This window comes from Prionailurus bengalensis, chromosome D1, assembly GCF_016509475.1.
Source record: "Prionailurus bengalensis isolate Pbe53 chromosome D1, Fcat_Pben_1.1_paternal_pri, whole genome shotgun sequence".
NCBI classification, from domain to species: Eukaryota; Metazoa; Chordata; class Mammalia; order Carnivora; family Felidae; genus Prionailurus; species Prionailurus bengalensis.
Window position 1 is genome coordinate 68,285,867 of NC_057346.1, and position 22,373 is coordinate 68,308,239.

A 22,373-nucleotide genomic window follows, 5' to 3' on the forward strand; every position below is an offset into this window, starting at 1 on the left:
ACAGTCCGCCTCTTTTCTCCCACATGTAGTATCTTTTGGGGCTGAGAATCTACTCTACCATGGATAATAAGACTCTTCCTGATCTATAGGAAAAGGGGTTAGTCCCATATTTTTTGTGTTTTAATGTTTTTTCCAACCAACCCTCCCCAAAACCCCATCCCCACAGGGGCTTCCTACCTCTTGGGGTATGTTCCATGCCATGTAGACATGGCTTTTAAATTCATCCATCCAGACTTCAGCCACCCTGAGGGCATTCCTGCGGACATGGGCTGTGAGGTCCTCGGTGTAGGGCTTGTGGGCTCGCTCAATGTGGGCAATCCGAGAACAAGGCAGGACTTCCACGCTCCCGCCACACTGCCACACCTGTAGAAGACACAGAGTCACTCACCAGTGCCCAGACCTGACTCTGAGCCACTAAAGTAGGCCTTAGGTGACCATTCAATCTGAGCATGAACAACTCCAGCTCTCTTCATCTTGTCTCTCCAGACTACTGTCTACAGAGGGGGTGAGCTCTACCTTATTTCTACTCCTATAGCAGGAAGGTTATTGAGTCCTTATTTTGTGTCTTGTTTCTTGTTGCTGTGGATTTACCAGCAAAGAATGCACCTTCTTTTTCCATCCCTTCCATTCCTGCAAAGAAGAGACTAGACATTGTGTGACCAATGATCTGGGTTCTCCTAGCCCCTGACAGAGAAGTTAACAAAAATCTTCATAATGGTCTCTGCAGCAATGCTTGACCTAGAGGAACCAGTAGAGACTCAGCAGAGGTATCATCCTAAAATGGACCACATGGGCCGGACAGAAATTAGTGATCACCAGAGGGAGTGAGCCTGTTGCCCTTCTCCTGGTCTGTCTCTTCCTGGGCCCTGAGTTCTAATAGAACCCAAGAGAGAGGGAGATACAAAGAAGGCAATCATGTGAAACTTCTCGCTGACCTCAGTGACTAGGAGCTTGAATCAGATGCAATTTGACTTCAAAAAATAAAGAAAAATGATCTTCTCTTCTGAGTGCCGAAGGACAGTGTCTTGGAGGTCTTGCCACAAATGTTGCAGCCACTCTGAACTTCCAATGTTCTGGGACGTGCACATTTTTTTTGTCATTGTAGAATGCTACTCCTCCAGCTGAAAAAATGTAATCTCTCAAGATCCTGACCACATGACTTCTCTGTTGTAGAGTCTTTGCTCAATTTTGGGGGCAGAACCAATTTCTCCCTCCTCTGGTCCCCAAGCTCTTGATATCGCAACTTCCTGCTTACCTGTCAGCCTCCTTCCCTCACTTCGTGTTCCTAGATGGAAAGAACTCCTGTCTCCTTCATTTCTCATCCCTAGCACTAACACAGGCCTGGTATATACAGGTACTTAGTAAGTACTTGTTGAATCAATATATGGATGATGATACTTAATCACTCAATCACTATATGATTGATGCTTAATAAATGTGGGATGAATCCGAAATACCTGGCCAGAGCTGATGAATGAAGCTTCTGAGGGAAAATAATCATTATTTCTTGGTGGATAGCAGTGATCACTTGTCAGATACTGTCAACCAGATAATTTGGTAAATAATGTTCACACTTATAACCTGTATCCATCAAGGATAGGTCTGCATCTAAGATAAGGTCAACTTTGTTTTTCCTTTTTTTTTTTTTTTTTGAGTATAGTTAACATACAGTGTTGTATTAGGTTCAGGTGTACAATACAATGATTGGAAAATTCTATACATTTCTCATTGTTCATCAAGATAAGTGTTCTATAAGGTCAACTTTGGATTTCACTAAGTTACTCTGTGTGTGTGTCAGGAAGAGAATGCCTTCTGTTCCACCCGTCTGTTTCACAACAGTTGGTCCCTACAGACTGTCAGAGTTGGAAGGCAACTGATCGCCTTTCCACTCTCTGAACTTGTCTTGCCTTCAGTATATAATTTATGGCCAGTGGAAAAGACACAAGCGTTCGCACTGAGGGTCCACCATGTACCAGGCACTGGACTGTGTATGTGGGTAGGTAGTATAGTGTGGTGGTTATGAGCAGAGGGTTTGGAACCAGACTGCTTGGGTTCAAATCCTGGCTCTGTTTCATGCTAGCTGCGTGACCTTGGGTACGTCACTCAATCTCATTGTGTTTCAGTTTCCTCCTCTCAAATGGGGATTAAAATAGTACCTCTTTCATGAGGTTCCCGAGGAGATTAAAGTGATTATATACAAAGTGCTTAGGAACATGCCTGGCACATAATCATGTCATCAGCTCAGCTCTTACTAAACAAATTATATTCAGCAGGATCTTTAGAATAACCCTGTGTTACAGTGGTTATTGTCTCCAATTCCAAATGGGGAAACTGAGACCAAAGGCTGTCCCTTGTCCAAGGCCACACGGCTGGTACTGAAGAGAAAAGGATCTGTCTGACCTCCACTGAAGCTTAGGCAGGAGAGGAAGCCATGGAAGGCCTCAGGCTGTGCACCTTCATTTCCATGACCCGTACATTCTGGGGCTCGTGCTGATTTCCAATTCACTTTGCTGAGATTTGCAATGAAAGCCTATGAATACTGTGAACATGTTACTGACAACACAGAGAGTTAGGGTAATTATTCTTTTGCAACCGGAACGGAGGCTATTACTTGGCATATTTCAGCAACACAACACAGAACATGATTTGTAACAAAGCTCTTTTATTACAAGACCTGTTTCTCAAAGAGTTGCTTCACCATTTCGCTTTAGAGTGGGTGCCTCTGCTGTGGTTCTGATCACAAGGGTGGCAGCTGTACCTCCTATGCCCTCTAAGCGCACGGTAAGAGGAACGGTGTGAACTCACTGTTGGACTCTCGAATCCACTCCTGTTTTCCTTTTCTTTGACCACGGCCCTTGTCTAGACCACTGTCATGTCTCACTTGAACTCTGGAACAGCCTCCAAACAACCGATCTCCCTCCTGCCTTCCTCCTCCAGCCTCTTCGCCTCCCTGCGGCCAGAGTGATCCTTTAAAGTGTAGGGTGGATCACATCCCCTGCACCACACATTTCCCAGCATGGCCCTGAGGCCGTGAGGCCTCCTGGGGCCCAGCCCTGCCCTGCCTGTCCCTCCAGCCTAGTGCTGGCTCCCCCATATGCTCTATGCCACAGCCACGCTGACATGTTCTACATCTCCCAGCATGCATGTTTGTCCTCCCATCTCTGGATTTCTGCACATACAATTATATACCCCGCCCCTGCCAAAGCTCTCCTTTAGACACGTGCTAAATGGTGCCTGGACAGATCATGGGTTTCCAGCAGAGTTGGAGTGGCTGGGCCAGTGGGAGGACATAGTGTTTGAAAGCACAGCTTTGGAGCCAGCGAGAACTAAATTCAAACATTTTGCCTCTGCCACCTGCTGCAATTCTACCTTGGGCCGGTCACTTCTCCCAAGCCTCAATTTCGCCCAGGAGAAGAGGGGGATGTGCAGATTCATCATGTTCAACCCTGGTGCTTCAGTCTGAGCACCGCATGGATGGCAGTCAAGGAGGTAGGGGCAGGACATCTGGGGTCATTCTGTCCCCACTGCATGCCTGCTGACGGGTGACTGTGGGCCACTTAACCTCTTGTCTATGAAACACGCATAATAGGTTGTTCCTGCACAGGGCTGTGGGCTCGGGAAGCCCTGCAGCAAGCCCTCAACGTGCACACATTATTATTTTATAATAACCTTATCATCGCTGCTATTTGGCTCTTCCTGAACATCCACCTTCGGGGGAGAAAATGACTGCAGAGGACTCCCACGTCTGGCTAAAACCCAACAGAGGAGAGATAGGCTGACTTCCAGAGTGCCTGGCCCAGTGCAGTAGGGTGAATCAGGCTCCTCCTTAGAGACTAGGAGCACTTGTTAATCTAGAAGTCACTCCCACTCTCCTACCTTCTCTGCAAAGGAATTCATCTATAGAGGGGGTGACGGCATCTGTCTTGAATGCAGCCTGTGGGTTCCTAGCAGTCTCTGGGCATTGGAGCAGAAGATGTGGATTTGGCATGTTTACCCTGCTGCTTCTGGACCCTGCCCAATGACAATGAAATACACAAGAGGAAGTCCATGATCTCTGATCCCCAGGTGGTAAGTGGCTCTGCTGACCAATGACTTGACACAGAGAGACTCTCAAAGGTCTGACCCACAGCTGATATTGGAGACCCTCTCATGGAGGGTAGACAAAGGATAGGAAGGAAAATCACTGGCATTTGGACCTTCTGGAAAATGATATCATAAAACTTCCATGGAAGCTTGGTGTGGGGGAAGGCAGGGGTGAGGAAATGAGGAAGGGGAGCTGCATCTGGGACATGTCACAGCTGGTGTGAGGTAGAAAGACCCAAACCAGATAGAAACTACAGACAGGAATGATTGTGCCAGAGAAGCAGGGCCACTGGATGGACGGTAAAGGTGTGGGACACAGTGATGGCTTAGCCTTGCAAGTTCCATGGGGTGAGGGTGCCAAGGGGAGAGAGGGCAGGAGAGGTGGGTACCAAAGACATGGCTGAGAAGTGAAGGTCAAGGGTCAGTAACCAAGAAGGCAGATGAGGTCACAGGGCACAGGAAGCAACTACAAGATGGAGAGCTTGGTTTTTACATGGGGTGCATGTGACCCCAACTTGTTATCACAAGTGAGACACATGCTCAGTCCCACAGCTTCTGGGGATACTTGACACATGTCAGCCCTGGATGTAGGCTAGATCTTGTGGCTTCTGGATGGGCCCTGGGAAATATAGTTCTTGACCACACCAAGTTTCTTCCTGTCTCTGTGCCCTCACACCTGCTACTCCATCTTTCTGGGATAAATCCCCCCCCCCACTGTTACCCAGCTCAAATATTACCTTCTTTGACCTGCCCATTAGATCCCCTCAGAATACTTACAGTGCCCTACCCTTTTTCTTGGGAACACTTATTCATAATACTTCCACTTATGTGTTTATTCAAGTCTGTCCTCTGCTCCCTGCTAGACTATAAGCTCCAGGAAGACAAGGATCATGTTGTATTCACCAGCACCAGGCATATGGTATACATTCAATAACATAAACTGTTATTTCAATGAGTGATTCCAGCAATCTCCGAGTCCTGGGCTTTCACTAACTATGGAGAAGTGGTTTTAACTCGCTCAGCTGGATCCCCTAATAAAGGCCATAAACATAAAATGTGGCCAGATTTGACTGAACACAATGACTTCCTTCAGACCCAAGCAGTTTTTCAGCGACGCTCTGACATTTAAGTGCACACTGCTGTAACTGAAGAGAGTCACTTTGGCTGCAGAGCGTAAATGAATGTTGTAAAACCTGGCAAGGCATCAAATGAGCGTGGTGGAAAGCAGGCGGCTTCATCTTGTGGAACGACGAACTAGTGTGGAGAAAGCCCTCAGCCTGGCCAGTGTTTGCAAACACCCACAGAGGAGATGCTGGGCTTGCCCTCAGGTGGGACCAAGAACCGGAAGTAGACGGTAAACAACAGTTAAGCAGCATGAAGTCTCACTCACCACCAGCCCTTCCCAGAGAGCCCTAATCCTATTAGTGTTTCCAGAAAGATGGAGCATCCACCTGGGAACCATCTGGGAAGGCAGGTCTTGGGGGCTGATGGAAGAGGGTTTCCATCCTGCCTCTGTTGCCCATTAGCCTTTGACCTGAACCTGTCTTTGGGTGTCAGTTGCCTTTTTATTGGGGATAATGATACCCTGGCAGGTTTAAAAGAGATGCTGTATGAAAAGCTGCCACTAGCGAAGACAGGCATGTAGTGGGTTCTTAGGGAAAGGTCAGGTTCCCTTTCCCCTTCCAGGCTGGGAGCTGCTGCTAAAAGGTCAGGGTCAAAGGATTTGAGTTTATGTTCTGTTTGTCACTTCTATAAACAAGGCTGTTTCCCTCCCAGGCCTCAAGTTTCTCCTAGCTGCCAAATGGAGGAACGGAACTCAGTGATGTGATAGATCCCTTCTACTTGCATTTTGTGAGTCTACGTTTTCTTGCCAGTACCTCAAATGATGCCCAGTATTTTGAGACGTGACTGGCAGAGTCGTAAATCCGAAGTTGTAAAACAGAGAGACACTGGAGGGAGGCGACAGGATACAGCTTGACCATTTCTCCCACTCAGACTCATGATCACTCTGCAGTCTATGTCAAGGAGAGCAAATAATACTTCCATGATAAATGCATTTGCTTGTTAATGTCCTTCTGAAGCACCGTGTTGAGGATTCTGAGGCTCTGAATCCTTCTGAGAAGGATTCCCCGGGCTCAACAGAAAAGTGTGCCACAGTTTATTAGTGATGCTTCCTGGAGGCAAGGGATTGGGGGTGGTGGCATCTCCGCCTTGTACTCTATAGACCTAGACCACAGGACCCCAAATCCTGTCCAGCTTTTATCTCCACATGACTTTTAATGAGCTCTTTGCTCTTGGCAAAATGTTCCCCCTATTCCTTTAGCATAAAAAGCCTCCTTCCTGCTCTCCATCCATCCAAAGCCAGCCTGGCCCAGTTCCTCCAAACTCCTGAAACACATGATTTGTACCACTCCTGTGGTCCGTATTTCTTGGCTCATGTTGTTAATTATCTTTTTTATGTGTAACTGTTTCTCCTAACTTGGCTGTGAAATGCAGCAACCAGAGTAGAAAGCCAAACCAGGCAGGCTCGGGGAAGAAAGACAAGGAGGATGGAGGTTGAGGCTGAGGCCTGAGAATAGCTGGCAGAAGACGAGAAACTCATTTCCAGGGTGGTTGTAGGGTCAGAAATGCAGGCAAACCAAGACGCTGACCAGGGCTGTGCAGGGCCCCTATTCCTCAGGTGTCTTTCCATTCTGCACCCTGGGCACTTGGCTCACCTTGGCCCTAGGCCTGGTCCTGCATGGGAGTAAGAAGGGAAGAGGGGTCAAGTCTGGGCAAAGCTAAGACAAATGCCAGAAGCCACCAGCAAACTGAGGTCAAGGGCGTGAGGCAGAAGAGGAGCCAGGATGGGGACAATGTAAAACATGGAGCCAAACTCCCTCTAAAATGCACCTCACTCCCATACTTGCAACTTTTAGTCTCCAGAGAAAAGACCATATTCCTTAACATGATTTGCAAGACCCCTGAGACCTGGTCCTTTCTGTTTGCTGCAGCTTCCTGTTTCATGCTATGCTCTCCTGTTACATCAACTTCTCTTAGTTCTTAGGATAGACCTAGGATTCCTAGTCTCGGATTCCTGCCCTGCACCTCATACCATTCCCTTTACTGGAATTTTCCTCCCCTCCCCCTGCCCGCAGCAATACATTTATTTGCCTAGTGATTCCTACCTACATTTCCTGGCTGTCCTAAATTTGCTTAAATACCTCTGCTACTCATTGCCGTATTACCTATACTTCCTCTTGCACAGCACTTACAATAACTGTGTGCAAATGTACAGTTTAAAGACACATAATATAAGGAAAATCTATTTACCTAGCACCCTGCTTACAAAACAGTACATTAGCAGTAACTCAGAAAACTCTGTGTGCTCTTCCTTCATCCCAAAGGTAACCCATTATCCTGAATTTTGTTAATTTCCTTGCCATCAACCTAAACTATCTATATTTGGTTTTATCTGTTTTTGAATGCTACATAAATGAAAGCATATCGTCTGCATTCTGCAACCTGCTTCTTGCTTCGTTTATTTTCATCACCATGGTGTTCCACTGTATAAATATACAGCAGTTTACTTATGCATTCTCTTGTTGGTCGACAGTCTGGTTGTTTCCAGTATAATGAGGAGCACTCCTTGGAACATTCTTATGCACGTCTCTTGGTGCCCAAGAGCAGGCGCCTCTCCACGTATTTACACTGCGGTGGAATTTCTGAGGCACAGGTTATATACACATTCGACTTTCCCCAGGAAGGTGAAAATCTTCCAAAGCGAGTACACCAAGCTCTGCTCCCACAGCGCAGATGAGCACTCCTGTTGCTTTGCAATCTCACCAACATTTGGTTCTGTCCAACGTTTTAATTCTTGCCGATGGGTGTGGAATTCGCTCTCACTGGAGCTTCAGTTTGTAACTCCTTGACTTTCAGTGAGCTGGAGCCCTTCCTGTTTACAGATCTGCACTACCAGACTGTGAGAGAAGACCCAAGGCCACCTAGCTCTCATGAGGGAATCCCTTGGGCCTCCACGATAGGTGCTTGATAAATCGTTCCTGCATGAACGCAGGATCAAGAACCTGGCCTGACTTCTGAATTATCCCCAGTGCACTTTACTTGGTGCTCTTCCAGGATCACAAGGGTTGATATTGCATTATTTTAGAGTGTAAGAAAACATTTTTAAAGTCCATGCTTATTCTTCCACCGGACCCCATGGAAAAACACTCCCTGGGGATACAGTTTCCCCAAGCCCTCTTCTTGTCAAAACACTGCCACAGAGTCCTCTGGACAGAATTGATGCTTGGGGAAAAAAAAATGATGCTTTTTCTTGGAAGGTGTCCCTGAAGGGGTCTGATTTTGGGTCAACCCTAAGAAGCACTTGAAGCACTTTCCCTGTGTGAAAGGGAGTCTTCATAACTATCAGAAAGCAGCAGGAGGATCCATCTGGCAGAATTCCAAAAAGAGACCAGCTGGGCTGGAATGTCTGGAAGCTTTTCATGAAGAAAAAGTTAAAAGGCTGTTTTGCAGGGTCTTGAGATTTGCTGAGATAGCTGCTTCCCTACAGGAAACCCGGGGGCTGCAATGGCCCCAAGCACAGCAAACTAACCCATCATACACAGGGGACTCTGCTTTTCCTCAGACGCCACTGCTCTGTTAAGATTGGGGCCATGGGAGTTCACTTCCTCATGGGAAATTTCACGAGGATTGCTTTGCAAATTGAGATCAGAAGGCATCTTTTAATGGTTCCAACCAAGTAGAGTTTATTCATGGTTACTTCAGGTCTCCTTCTAGCTAACAGGCCTGGTTAATATTGCCCACACTCAAGCTAAGTTGGATTCATGACAAAATGGAAGGAGCCGGGCCTGAACATACGGAGGCTGGCAAAGCTGAGACCGGAGTAGGGTGGTCTTCAAGGGTGTGGTAGACTTGTACTGCTCACTAATATGTCTGTGCTCCTTTACATCTCCCATCCTCCCTTGCTGTCAGGAGGGACCATGTGAATAGCTGTGCCCAATGAAATAAATAGCTGCCACTTCCTGGCCAAGGGCAGTAAGTATCCCATGTGGGAAGTCCATGAACATGTCTACCTCCCTCCCTCCCAATCTGCTGGATGTTTAAAGCAGGATGACCCTGAGGCTCAAATATGGGTAACCCCTCAAAGGAAGCTACCTGAGTCACCACGTAGAGAATGGCTGCCCAGGACAGCCTCCCACCTCTCAAGAGACCGATGTGAGCAGCAAACAAACTCGTCCTGGGTTAAGCCTCTGTGGTTTGGGGGCTACTGGTGCAGCTTTTGATCACCTCCCTGATGAATACAAGCTGCCAAAGAGGCAAAGTGACCAGAGAGGCTCGGCTCCTGCAATACCGATAATCAGGGGTTCAGTCTACTGAGTGGGACTTCGTAGCAGAAAGTCCCAGGCGTTGGGAGAGACTATTCAGAAGGCAACAACTTCCCAACTGCAGGTGATAAGTGCATTCCGAACATGACGCCACCAGAGGCCGAGGGTACAGACAGTAGGTCTAGTCCCAAGGAGTGGGAGAGGGAGCTAGCTACCACGGGCAGGCAGGGTGTCGGACCTTCACATAACAGGCTGTAGGTGAGAGTCTGCTTCATGTTCAGAACAAGAACAGAGGTCAAAAAGCTAAGAAGCCAGCAGGGTGGAAAAGGAAAAGGTTGGGGTTTGGCGGTCACACACAGTCCAGAGTTCCTCAGACCGCTAGACAGCAGCCCTGTGGTGGCTCCGCTACTTCTGGAGCCGGCCAGGTGAGTCTGGGGCCGGAGCTGCACCCCAGCCTTGGTCAGGCAACACCGTCATGACAGGGCTGACCCTTACAGCTTCCCAGGCATGGCAGACAAGCCAGGCTAATTCCAATCCAGGCATTTCTATAGAGCCCAAACTATAGAACCCCCCAAGCTCTGAGAAAGAAGTATTGACTAAGTTCCAAATCAGGGTCCCATTGACACGTGTGCTGTCTACTGTAATCAAGTCTTTGTTTTGAGCTAAGATCTCTGGCCCCATTACCATCATGGATGCTTCCAGAGAATAATAATAAGCTTGAATGTCACGGGGACTCGGGGAGCAATTTTCTGAAATCCAAATAAAACTCTTCTCATTGCTAGTCTGAGAGTCATTTTTATCAGATAACTTGGCCCATCCATTTACTCCAGAGTGCTCAGTGCCCTCTCTGGTGCGTTAAGTCCCTTTGAATTGCTGTGAGCATCTTCTCCTTGTGGACATATTCAGAAAATCCCACTCTATCCAGCTGCTATTCAAAGCTGAGCCCCTGGACTATGTTTAATTTATACTTTGCTATATGAAGATGAGCCACTTACTCATTTAAAGTGTTTCCTTTTTTATGTCTTTAATCAGTGGCTGTTTCTTTCCTCTCTGAGAAGCTTAATCTAATCAGAAACGAATCCTACACATATGAATGGCTCATTAACATGTCCCAATCAAATTCAAATTGACTGTCCATATCAGATGCCCCCTCAAAAGGGTGACACTGGCCCAAAGGACGACTCTTTGGACTAGTGTCTGAAGAATATAGCCCATGGTAAGTTAGGGGGGGTCCTTTCTGAAATGTAGGGCAACCAGGAACCACTGGAAGAAAGGATACACTGTGTCATCACTACCTCCCTATCCCCAGCATATTGGTGGGCATATGACTCAGTGACATATGAGATGGCATAGGTGGGAAAGTTTGGCAGACCCTGGGCACAGACCTTAGAGGAAGCTATGTGTCTGGCTCAAGCATCACCCTCACAGTTGGCTCAGTGGGACCCTTGAGGAATACTATTCAGATAATAAAAAGGAATCTGAGATGCTGAACATTCTCTTACTCAGAAATGGTATTTGTTCTAAGCAACCTTCCTCTTGCTCCATTGGAATTCAGATTTAAAAAGCTGGTGTGCTGGGTCTTTGCTTAAAGAGATTTGCCCTTTTCATGTGTGTCAAAATGAATTGTCAGCTTGGGCATCATCTCTGAAAGGTACCTATGGCAAACTCACATTAAAAATGGGATTTACAAAGGAGATCGGCATTGCAGTATAGAACTGAAGGAGCCCATCATTTCCCAGGCGAGCAAAGTGAGGCTCAAGGTCACGTGATAACTTAGAAGCAGATTAGGAAATGTACCCAAGACCTAGGCCTCTTGAGAGACAGGAGGTCACTGTGGTTCAGAGGCCAGGCTCAGGGGTTAAACAGTGTTGGTGTCAAATCCCACACTTCTCATTTGCTGGACTGGCGACTTTAGGCAACTCATTTCACCTTCTAACATTCAATTTCCTTGTCTGTGAAATGGAGACAAAAATGACACACTGAAAAAACAGTTGTTGTGACAATCAAATGAGCTACATCCCTCTGTGCTCAAGATTTATATATCCCGCTGCCTACATGTTACCTCCACTTGTGTATCTCTGAGGTGTCACAAGCTTGCCTTGTGCAAAACCAAGTTGTCGATTTCCTTCCCTGCCTCCCCGTCATCCCCTAGTCTTCCCCTCATCCAACTAATAGCCCAAGCCTAAAACCTACATCAATAATGACGTAATCCATCTGTAATCCCAATCCTCTTTCTCCCCTCCACGACTAATAATACACCAGCAGTCAGTTCTACCTCCTAAGTATAGCTTAAGGTTAATCACACCTCTCAATCTGCAGAGTCAACAGCCTGGTCTAAGCCACTATTATCTTTGTGTAGACAACCCTATCAACAGCCTCCTAAAGTCTCTTTCCTTCAATCCTTGTTGCCCTGCAATCCTTCTACAACTATGAATCAGATCATGTCCCTTCTCTGCTTTAGTTCAATTCAACAATCATTTATTGACTACCCACTCTGTGCCAGGCACTGTTGTACGAGATGGGCATTTTGTCACTGAAAAATACATACAAAATCCCTGACTTTGTGGAACTTACATTCTGTGTTTTTTTGCCATAGCACTTGCTAGGGACAGAATTGTGTACCACTCCACCAAATTCATATCCTGAAGCCCTAACTCCCCCATGTGACTATATTGGAATAGAGCCTTTTAAGGAGGTGATTAAGTTAAATGAGTCATAAGGGTGGAACCCTGATCAGACAGAACTGGTATCCTTATAAGAAGACAAAGAGACATTAGAACACTCTCTGTACCATGTAAGGACACAGTGAGAAGGTGGTCGTTTACAAGTCAGGAAGAGAAGTCTTACTAGAACCCGACCATGCAGGAGTCCTGATCTCAGACTCCTAGCTTCCAGAATAGCGAAAAAATAAATTTGCATTGTTGAAGCCACCTTGGTATTCTGTTATGGCAGCCCAAGTTGATTAATAGAATAGCACTTCCTGAAATTTGTAACTGTATATTTATTCTGTGTTCTCTTTTATCAGCTGTCTGTGCTATTATGCCATTAGCTCTAAGAGGGAAGGGGCTGTGCTTATTTTCAAACACTGTATGTCCAATGTCAAACATTGTAGGCCCAATGACACCTACAACAGCCACCTAGCGACGTGAAAGGAGAGAACTGCATTAAATGCACACATCAAAGTATAAGTCCAGTGACCATATGTCCTGGTTTGCCCCTGATAATATTGGTTTTTACCTGTTGTTCCAGTGTAACTGCTGGTAGTACTTTCATTCTCAAAACTGTTCTGGTTGGGATAAATTGTAATTTACTTAGATATTTATTATTTATTTATATATGCTAAGTTCATAGGGCACAACTTGATTTTAGAAATGCTGAAATCCAAGAAAAGCAACTCTCTTGAAATCATGATTCATGTTTTCTCTCCCCTACTTCAGGATTTCTTTCCATCGCTACAATCCAGTGCAGAAAATTACACAAGTCACTGACGAGCAGCATCCGAAGCAGGCATAATGAATACAGTGGGGGCACAGCACATCCACGGTTCCAGCACCTGCCGGGTCCTGCAGCAAGCAAGGACAGGGACCGGGGCCGGTCCCTTGAACTTTCCACAGCTAGACAGACAGCACACACTTAGAGTCAGGATCTATGGGAGTAAATGTTGTTTCCTGGGGTAGTTTACAGCAGGGGTTAACTCTGTCTTCAGGACTGACTTTATGTTCGGGAAGTTTTGCTTGATAGCAAAACTTGTGTGTAAGGGTAATTTCTGTAAAGAGTCACTCACAAGCACTGGATACTTATCTGTATCCTGCCTCTTGCATCGCTTTACAAAGTAAAGAGCATTTGTAATGGGAGTAGATGTCTCTGAATTCCCCTTCTGCAATTGCAGATTTATGAAGATCAGGTCTCATCAAAAGAACACAACAGTGTCTGGAAGAGGAGGACAAAGAGGAGGGGGAGCGGGAGGAGGAGGAGGAGCCCCGGCTCACTTGCTATCTGTCATTCTGAGGGACTGAGTTTGGTCTCAGCTGATGGTCCCTTCCTGGAAAAGTCAAGCTACAATGTAATGGTGGCAGCAAGGCTACCTTCCAGGGTCTGATACAAAATTGCACAGAGACTGGGCTAAAACAAAAACAAAACACAGAAAAGAATAGGCGGGGGGTTGGGGGGGCAGGAACAAATGACTCTCCGGAGCTTTAACATACATTGCTGGCTCCCAGGGTTTTTTTTTTTTTTCTCTTTTATTTTTCTTTTTCCCCCATACCAGGAAATTAAACACTGATACATTACTATTTATCTAATCCACAACCTATAATAAAATTTCATTAATTATCCCAATAACGGCCTTTATAGCTCTTTTCCTCCTTGGTCCCAACTTTTTAAGAAGGTAAAAATTTCCTTCAGTTTAAATCTCAAAACCCTTTATCAATTGCTACCTTTTCTATGCATCTTATGAATCTCACTCTTCTACGGCTCCCTCATCGAACGCGATTAAAAAAACGTAAGTGTGAAGTCCCTTCCAGAGTAAAATTGTCCGTGGGCGTTCTCCCTTTCTTGCTCCCCACCATTTCTAGCTAATTGCTTCATTATGTACTTTTTTAATTGCTTTGTTCTTTAGGGATTAATTTTGCACTTATCGTTACTAACCGTAAAACTTTTACAATGTACTGTTAAACTGCGTCTGTTCAGCGGCTGGTTTGTAATTGCAGAGTCACTCATGGCTGGTGTGCTAAAGATAACGTGCTATGGCAAAGACGCCTTCTTCTCTATATTTTCAGATGCCGTCTGGCCACTGGGCATGGCAGAGTCACTGGTTCTGGGCTGCACGGTGTACTAAGCTTCCCTCATGTATGCACATTGCAAGCAAGGGAGACCCCAAATCCTGGGGTTTAGGCCTCATAGGCCCCAAGTTGCTCAGACCTCAAGGGCCCTGGACATTTCAGGCCCCATGGGTTCCAGGAGGCCACACCTGGTGGCACACATTCCAGCACAGCAGGGCTAGATATAGCCAACCGCCTAGAAGGAAATGAAAATTTCAACCACTCTCCTGAGGTCAAGTCCATACTGTCCCAGGGCGCTGGCGCTTGGCTTCTGCCTACGTGCAAACACTAGGTTACCCTCTCCCTCCATTCATGGTCACATAAAATCTCTAGCCTCCCTGCCTCTTATCAGTTTCCATCCACTCCCTCCATAGCCCTTTGAAGTCTGTCTCCTATAGCTACCCTTGACTCCACCTGTCCCCTCAAAGGCCGCCTTCCAGCTGCATCCATATGCCCTTTCTCTGCTCACATTCTCTTAGTACAAGATGGGGGCTTAGAGGCATTGGCATCAGACAGAACCATGTTCAAATCCAAGCTCCACCACCCTTTCCCTGTGGGACCTAGGCAGGTGACTCAACCGCTCTAAGCTTCTGTGTTCTCTTCTGTAAAAGGAGGGTAATAATTCTAGCCTCTCATGGTTCTCAGGAGGCGTAAATGACAGCACAAAATTCACTAGAATGGAGGTGCTATGGTGGTAAGGCCTAGGCTATCCTGCTCATCTCTGTGTACCTAGCACTTAGCACAGCACAGTGTCTAGTATTAAATAAGTGTACGAAGCACAAATGAAGTGTTCAAAAGACAGCAGCTATTATCATTAGTATTCCTTTTAGCTTAGCTATGGCACTCCTGAAACACCGTCTTCCCCTGACATCTCTTATTTTCCACCAATCCAGCTTTTCTCTATCTGGCTGATTCCTCTCTGTAACTATGGGCACCACCCTGTCACCCACCCCCTACTCAATGCCCGTGGTCAATTCCAAAATCTCGTTTCAGTTCAGACTTCATCATCACTGGGCTCCTCCATCCTCTTGCCTTGAGTGGGCACACGGAGGGCACCTGAGCCCCATCTCCCCTCCAAGCCTTCTGTTTTACACAGTGCTGGCTTCCTGTTGAAGTCAGGATCCAGGCACTCCATTTTCCTGTACCCTACCACCAAGCACATAACACAAATGGCATAAGAAATGCTCACCGTATGAATGGATAGACGCATGAATAACGCAAGCTTTTTGGTTGTTTCCTTTGTTATTTACAATATCAAACATGCCCCATTTTCCCCTTTAAACCAATTCTCTATCCGAAATGCCCCTTTCCTAGCAAATGGTACCCCCAAATCTCCCATCGTCTTGGCTTCACAGCTCAATGCCATCTTTGTCAGACTTTTAATAACTCATTTATAAAGATCAGAAAAGGCTAGGTCTTGACCTCCAACTATCACTCAAACTATTATTAGCATCCAACACAGTGCTAAGGGAACATGTGGACAGTGCCTCAGCTAAAGCTTTGAGTCACTGGGAAAATTCCGTTAGGAAGTATAAAAGCCTGCAAAGTGGAAACCTGTGTTTGGTGTCTTTTGAAGTCCTTGGCCTCAGAAGACTGCACGGATGAATTCTTATTCCACTGACAACTGTCAGCCTTCTAAAGGCTTTACCCCGTGACAGTGGCTGAAGGACAATGCCAAAGCAGATTCCAATTCATGACAAAATGATATAAAACAGTGGCAGGGCTCACTGCCTCACCCCAAGTGCATGCGCGTGCACACGCGCGCGTGCACACACACACACACACACACGTGCACGTGGATGTGTGATTCCAAGTTCTCAGATTATTCTGAACTCTAGCTCCAGCTGGCTTAGATCAGCCATAATGTTTAGAAGTAACCAGAGAAAAATCCAATTTAAGGTGTTTCATTTTCTCGGTCTCCAGGGATGGGAGGTAAGAGAATCTATGCACAGCTTTTCTATGAGATGTTGCATCTGGCGGTTTCCTGAGACCTTCTCAGCTGAGCAGGGAATTCTGGTGCCCACACCCTTTCTCTTCCTTCTCAAGTCTCTCTGGCTGTGCTGGCAGATGAGTTGATTTACTTGAAACTGTGGGAGCCTGTGTTTTTTTAATATCCTCCTTGTGGCTGGGTGAGAACAGCCCTGATGTTAGCAGTGAGCTGAGATTACTGAGACCTCTGAGGCGTGGCCTCCGGGGAGAACCATATAGTCTGTCATATGCTTCAGCACAGTACGCTTAGCAAGCACCCATTAGCCCACCCAGACCTCTGTCACTGGTAATTTTGGCGACGTCTGTAGCCCTTTAACCAAAGATCTATTTTGTAAAAGTCTCAAATAATGGTGATGCCTGTTCTAGGCAGTTGCTAGAGACAGACCGTTCTTTGCTTTCTCTTCCTCCTCCGTGTCTCCGGCTTCCTGAACACAGATTTCTGACTTCCTGTCTGTTTTCTGGTTCCTCTCATTTGGCAGCTCCTCCATATACTCCTTTTCTGACTCTCTGGACTCTGGCTTTTGGCTCAGTTCTTGTCTCTGTCACCCCTCCAGTTTAGAAGTCTGCTGTGACCTCCAGTAAAGACATTGTGTAGTACTTTCTGACCCAGGGCCCGTCACCCATCAGGGATTTGGGCTATGTCATCAAGCCCTAGAACAGTACTGTGGTCATTTTCCAAAGCAGTACCATTTTCCAAAGCTGGCCAAGTGCGGAAATTAAAATGTATGCCATGGCTGAATCCTGAAGGCAGAGGCAGATAAGCATCATGATACAATGAGAAGGTCTTGAAGCCACTCAGGCTAGTTCTAAGCTTGAGTGATTCGGGGAGATATTTTATCCTGTTACCTCCAGGTTCCCTAATTCACAGAATGGGGATAAGCATGCAGACCTCACGTGGCTCATACAAAAATTAATGAGATAATATATACAGAGTGATGAGCCAATCGCATATAATAAATGGAAGTTCTCATTGTTAGTATTATCACCATCCTGCATGTTGGTAGCAACTACTCCTACCAGCTGTGGAACATGGATCTGCTTTAGGAAATCATAACTTTCTCCTGTTGCCCAAGAGTTTATGTCACCAACCAAATCGTAGATGTTCCAGAACTAGAAGGCGATGTTGGTAACCAAGGAAATGTTTGTGTGAAACCTCTCAGCTCCAGGTCGTCCGCCATAAGCACACTTTTTTCCTTTCACTTGAGTCACCAAGGAAAATGCTGGACATTTTGGATGGCCTCCTGGACTGCCAATGAATGACCAATTTTTCTCTCCATGTGATAGCTCTGTCTTCCCCGTCTCTGACTCTCCGTTTTGGCCCCGTGCCTGGTTACAGACCCCTACTTCCCAGCCTGAGGGGTCAGCCGGGGTCATGTGTTTTCCCCACTGTCACTGTACATGTCACCCCCATTCTCTGTAACACCCATAGTCGCCTTCCCTGCCTGAAAATGCACACCCTTTCTCTGGGGTCCCGCATAAATGCCTCCACTGCGAAGCCTCACCTAGCTCCCACAGGGAGAGGGGTCGCTCACTCCTGGGTGCTACTGTTACACATGCAAGATCTTTCATGCTCGCTGTTTTGATTCTGAGACAGGTGTGCCTTACTTAGTACTTTAATGCAGAGTATGTTCACCGTAATGAATTTTTATCCAGAAGGTATTTTTTGGAATAAATGTCACTAAAGCAATTTAACCCTCTTGGTTAATTTTTGATATGATTAAAATATATTTCCTTTTATACTCATTTTCCAGTTTTATTTTTTCCAGAATTATTTTCATTAGGATTAATTTTTTTGCATTGATTTAATAACTGACATATGAATATCAGTTTTTTTTTTTATTATACACATCACATTTTACAATCTGTCACAGGGTTTTCATTTGTCATCATTATTTCAACCAAGTTTGGTTTTCTTGAATCAAATTTTGCAGATATGAATTATGTTAATATTTATTTCTTCAATCCATTTTTTAGTTTTTAAATTTTTTACCATATTCAGTTTGTGTTGATTATATTTGATTATCTTTACTTGTGGTTTGGCAAAAGAATAATAGTTTATATTTTTTGTTTAAAAAAATAATTTTAGGATTATCACAAGACAGGGGCGCTAGGGTAGCTCACTCAGTTAAGTGTCTGACTCTTGATTTCATTTCTGGTCATGATTTTGCAGTTGGAGCCCTGGATCAGGCTCCATGCTGGGTGTGGCACCTGCTTAAGATTCTCTCTCCTTCCCTCTCCCTCTCTCCCCCAGCTCATGCATGCTCAGCGTTCTCTCTCTCTCTCTCAAAAAAAAAAAAATATCACAAGACAGAGTGATCAGGTTTTCTGGGTTGTATACTTACTATAGTTACCATTGGTGGATCAAAGAACACAGAAGTCCTTGGAGTCAAAATGGAGGAAGGAGTCAACGCATCCTGTTTAAGTTCATGACAATTCCTATAATTTTCTCTAAGACTAGTACTTAGAAAATGGTAAGGTGGGTTTGTCTTTACTGCTAGACTAAGAGCCACTCAAAGGCAGGGTCTGTGCCATTCACCTCTAGTTTCCCAGCACCCGGCAAGTGGATGTATGAAGAGTGAATGCATGAATGAATAAAAAAAAAATGAACCTACAAAAAAGTCGAGAGAAATTTTGTCAGATTTCTCACTGAAGTCTACTAGACAGTGCCTACCTACATAAGGCATAATGGCTGCTGAAGCCATTCTTCTTGGGTTCAAATCTGTTTTTCCATTTATCAGTCATGTAACCTAGGGCAAGTTACATCCCTGCTCTGTGCTTCAGTGTATCCACCTGTAAGTGGGGAGAATAGGAATATTTGCATCTGAAGGTTGCTGCAAGGATTAAAGGAGTTAATACACATAAATCACTTAGGACAATGGCTCACATACAGTTATTGCTGCATCACTATTAACACTAGTATTATGGTCATAAATCCCATCTATCTTTACAGTGATACCAACAGGTGGTGATGTTCATGTCGTATTATAAGGAGCTCATTATTAGGCATTGCTCCCCCCCCCTTTTTTTTTTTAAGTGACTCTAATCCTGGTTTCTTATATTGAATTTATAATGTCCTTAAACTTTTACCCCACCTCAGAAGGTCATAGTTCTGACCTTTTCAGTTATATAGAATATATTCTCTTATATTGGTCTGTCCTTCAATTTCAAAACCTGTTCATTGTTCTTCATTGAGCACATACTAGGTTCTAAGCATCAGTATGAAAGTTAAGTAGCCATAAATCCTGATAGCGAGCATTTTAAAGTCTGTTCAGGAAAGAAGGAATGATGACATTGTCTCTTAAGGATCTTCTCCTTTGAATCCAAGATCCCCATAACACACAGTTGGTAAGCCAGAATCCAACTCACAAACATAACTTAAAACATTTTTAAGGTTAGACTTACAGACATAATACAAAGTCTATATATAATTGAAACTCTGTGATATCAGTACATAAATATACCAATAAATCAATGGAAATAGAACATAAAATCTAGAAACAGATTCAAATATATGTGGCAACTGAATGTTTGATAAAGGTACTACTGCAAACCAGTGAGGAAAAGATGGCATTTTAAATAGAAGGTATTAGAATAACTGGTTGACCATGTTGAGAACTAAGACACTTGGGTCCATTCCTCACACCATACATCAATATCAGTTCTAAATGAATCATATTAAACCATTTGCAATGACATGGATGGAGCTAGAGTGTATCACGCTAAGCGAAGTAAGTCAATCAGGGAAAGACAAATACCATATGATTTCACTCATTTGTGGAATTTAAGAAACAAAACAGATGAACATATGACAAGTGGGGGGAAGAGAAGAAAGGGAAACAAACCACAAGAGACTCTTAATGACAGAGAACAAACTGAGGGTTGATGGGAGGGAGGCAGGTAGGAGATGGGCTAGATGGGTGATGGGGATTAAGGAGGGCACTTGTTGTGATGAGCACTGGGTATTGTATGTAAGTGAAGAATCTACTGAATTCTACTCCTGAAACATATTGTACTGTTAACTAACTAGGGTTTAAATAATTAAAAAAAAAGAAATGAAAAAATTGTGAAAAATACAGTTATACAAATATTGGAAGAAAACATAGATGAATTTCCTTATGATCTCACAGTGGGTAAGTTTTCCTATGACTAAACTCTGAAAGCAAGAAGGAAAAAGATACGTTTGCTTACATTAAAAAAAAAAGGAAAGAAAAGAAAGGAAAAAAGGCTTTGCATGGCAGCAACAACAACAAAACAAGCACACACACACACAAAAAACAAAAAACAAAATGCCAGAAACAAAATCAAAAGACAAGTAATGAACAGGGAGAAATTATTGGCAATTTATATGATAGGCAGACTATTAACATCCCTAATGTGTAAAGAAGTTCTAAAAATAGAGAAAGGACTAACAATCCTATAGGAAAATAGGCCAAAGATATGAAAAGCTCACAGAAAAAATGCAAACGGTTTTAATCATATGAAAAGCTGTTCAACTTAGCTCTTAATAAGAGAAATGCAAATTGAAACTACTCTGAAAGCCATTTCTCATCTGGAAGATTGGCAAAAACCCAAATAGTTCACAACATACTTTGTTGTTGACTCCAAGGAACTCTTCATTGTTTCTGGCGGAAAAAGTACTACCCCTCTGGAGGGATATTTGATGATAGCCTAGCAAAATTACATACACATTTGCCCTTTGACCTCACAATTATGCTTTCAGGAATCTGTTCACACAATAACCCAGTAAAATATGAAAAAAAATGCGTGCACAAGACTATGAATTATAGCACTATGCCCTCAAAAGGAAAGTGGCAGAAATGACTATGGAGCATTGCGTGCATTGGAGTACTATGTAGCTATAAAAAAGCAATAAGGAATAATCTCTCTATTCTATTATAAAATGATCTTCAGAAAAAATATACATATATTTTTAAAAATACAGTACTGAGGAGTAATATAGTAATGAGGAGATGTGAATATATACATGTATTTCCTTAGATGTTTTTGATGTGTAAAGTAAATGAACAAACAAAATGTTTATGTTAGAGGTAGTAAGAACACAAGATGGAGAGGACAGTGATAAAAGGTAGACTTTTCTGAGTATACTTGATTTTTGTGGATTTGACTTTGAGATTATGTAAATATTCACATAATTATAAAAAATTAAATATGAACAACAATTCCTAAAAATCAAAAGCCAAATGAAAGAAATGAACCTGTTTGTTAGGTTGGGAATAATAACACAGAGGGGAACTATTCTAGATGACTTCAAATCACAGTAATTTGACTGTATATCTCTGGTGGAATATAAACAACAGAAAGAAAGGCCAAAAATTTAGACTGTTTCTAGCAATAATATTGAGGGTGATAGGGTTGTTGTTAGTATTCTGAGACAGTTGTGTGCATACTGGGGAATAAAATAAATAATTGTGTTGGTGTCATTAAGAATAAGAATTTTTGACATGGGAGAAGGGAAATAAAGAGGAAAGATTGATAAGGTGAAGTAAAAACTCAGTAGTCCTACATTTGAATCAGAAAGATCATAATGAATGCCTAGAAAATTTTATCTCTACAAAAATAGTAACTTCTAGCTCTGACTACTTAAAAGACCTAGAAACATGAACCAACCCAGTAGCAATGAGCACCTCTAGTGCCCAGATTGTGATTTCAAGTACCATTTCTCATTAAAAGAAAGCTGGGCTCCTTAGGGAAATGGCTGGTTATAGGTCTGGAATAGGAAATGTATAGATGAACCTGGAACATCTTTTTTTTTTTAATTTTTTTTTCAACGTTTTTTATTTATTTTTGGGACAGAAAGAGACAGAGCATGAACGGGGGAGGGGCAGAGAGAGAGGGAGACACAGAATCGGAAACAGGCTCCAGGCTCTGAGCCATCAGCCCAGAGCCCGACGCGGGGCTCGAACTCCCGGACTGCGAGATCGTGACCTGGCTGAAGTCGGACGCTTAACCGACTGCGCCACCCAGGCGCCCCGAACCTGGAACATCTTGATGGCAGGGAAGCCATTAAAGAAATAAAGGGACTCAGGAACCAATGTCAGAGGCTCTCAATGGCCAAAGGTGAAAATATGCAAATAAGTAGGGATATTAAACGTAATAAATTAAAATACATCAAAACTTAAATCTGTAAGTTCATAAT

The 22,373-nt window shown here is 44.2% G+C and overlaps 1 protein-coding gene across 2 annotated transcripts in view; it reads right to left on the minus strand.

The window, feature by feature from the left end:
* GALNT18 (polypeptide N-acetylgalactosaminyltransferase 18) overlaps positions 1 to 22,373 on the minus strand; it is a 354,502-nt gene that overhangs the window by 62,539 nt on the left and 269,590 nt on the right. Inside the window, exon 7 of one of the 2 annotated variants that reach the window (XM_043580668.1) lies at positions 178 to 363. The exons of the other annotated variant lie outside the window; for it this stretch is intronic. Within the exon in view, the coding sequence (XP_043436603.1) occupies positions 178 to 363 (186 nt within the window). The remainder of the gene's footprint in view (positions 1 to 177; positions 364 to 22,373) is intronic. 2 annotated transcript variants of the gene reach the window in all.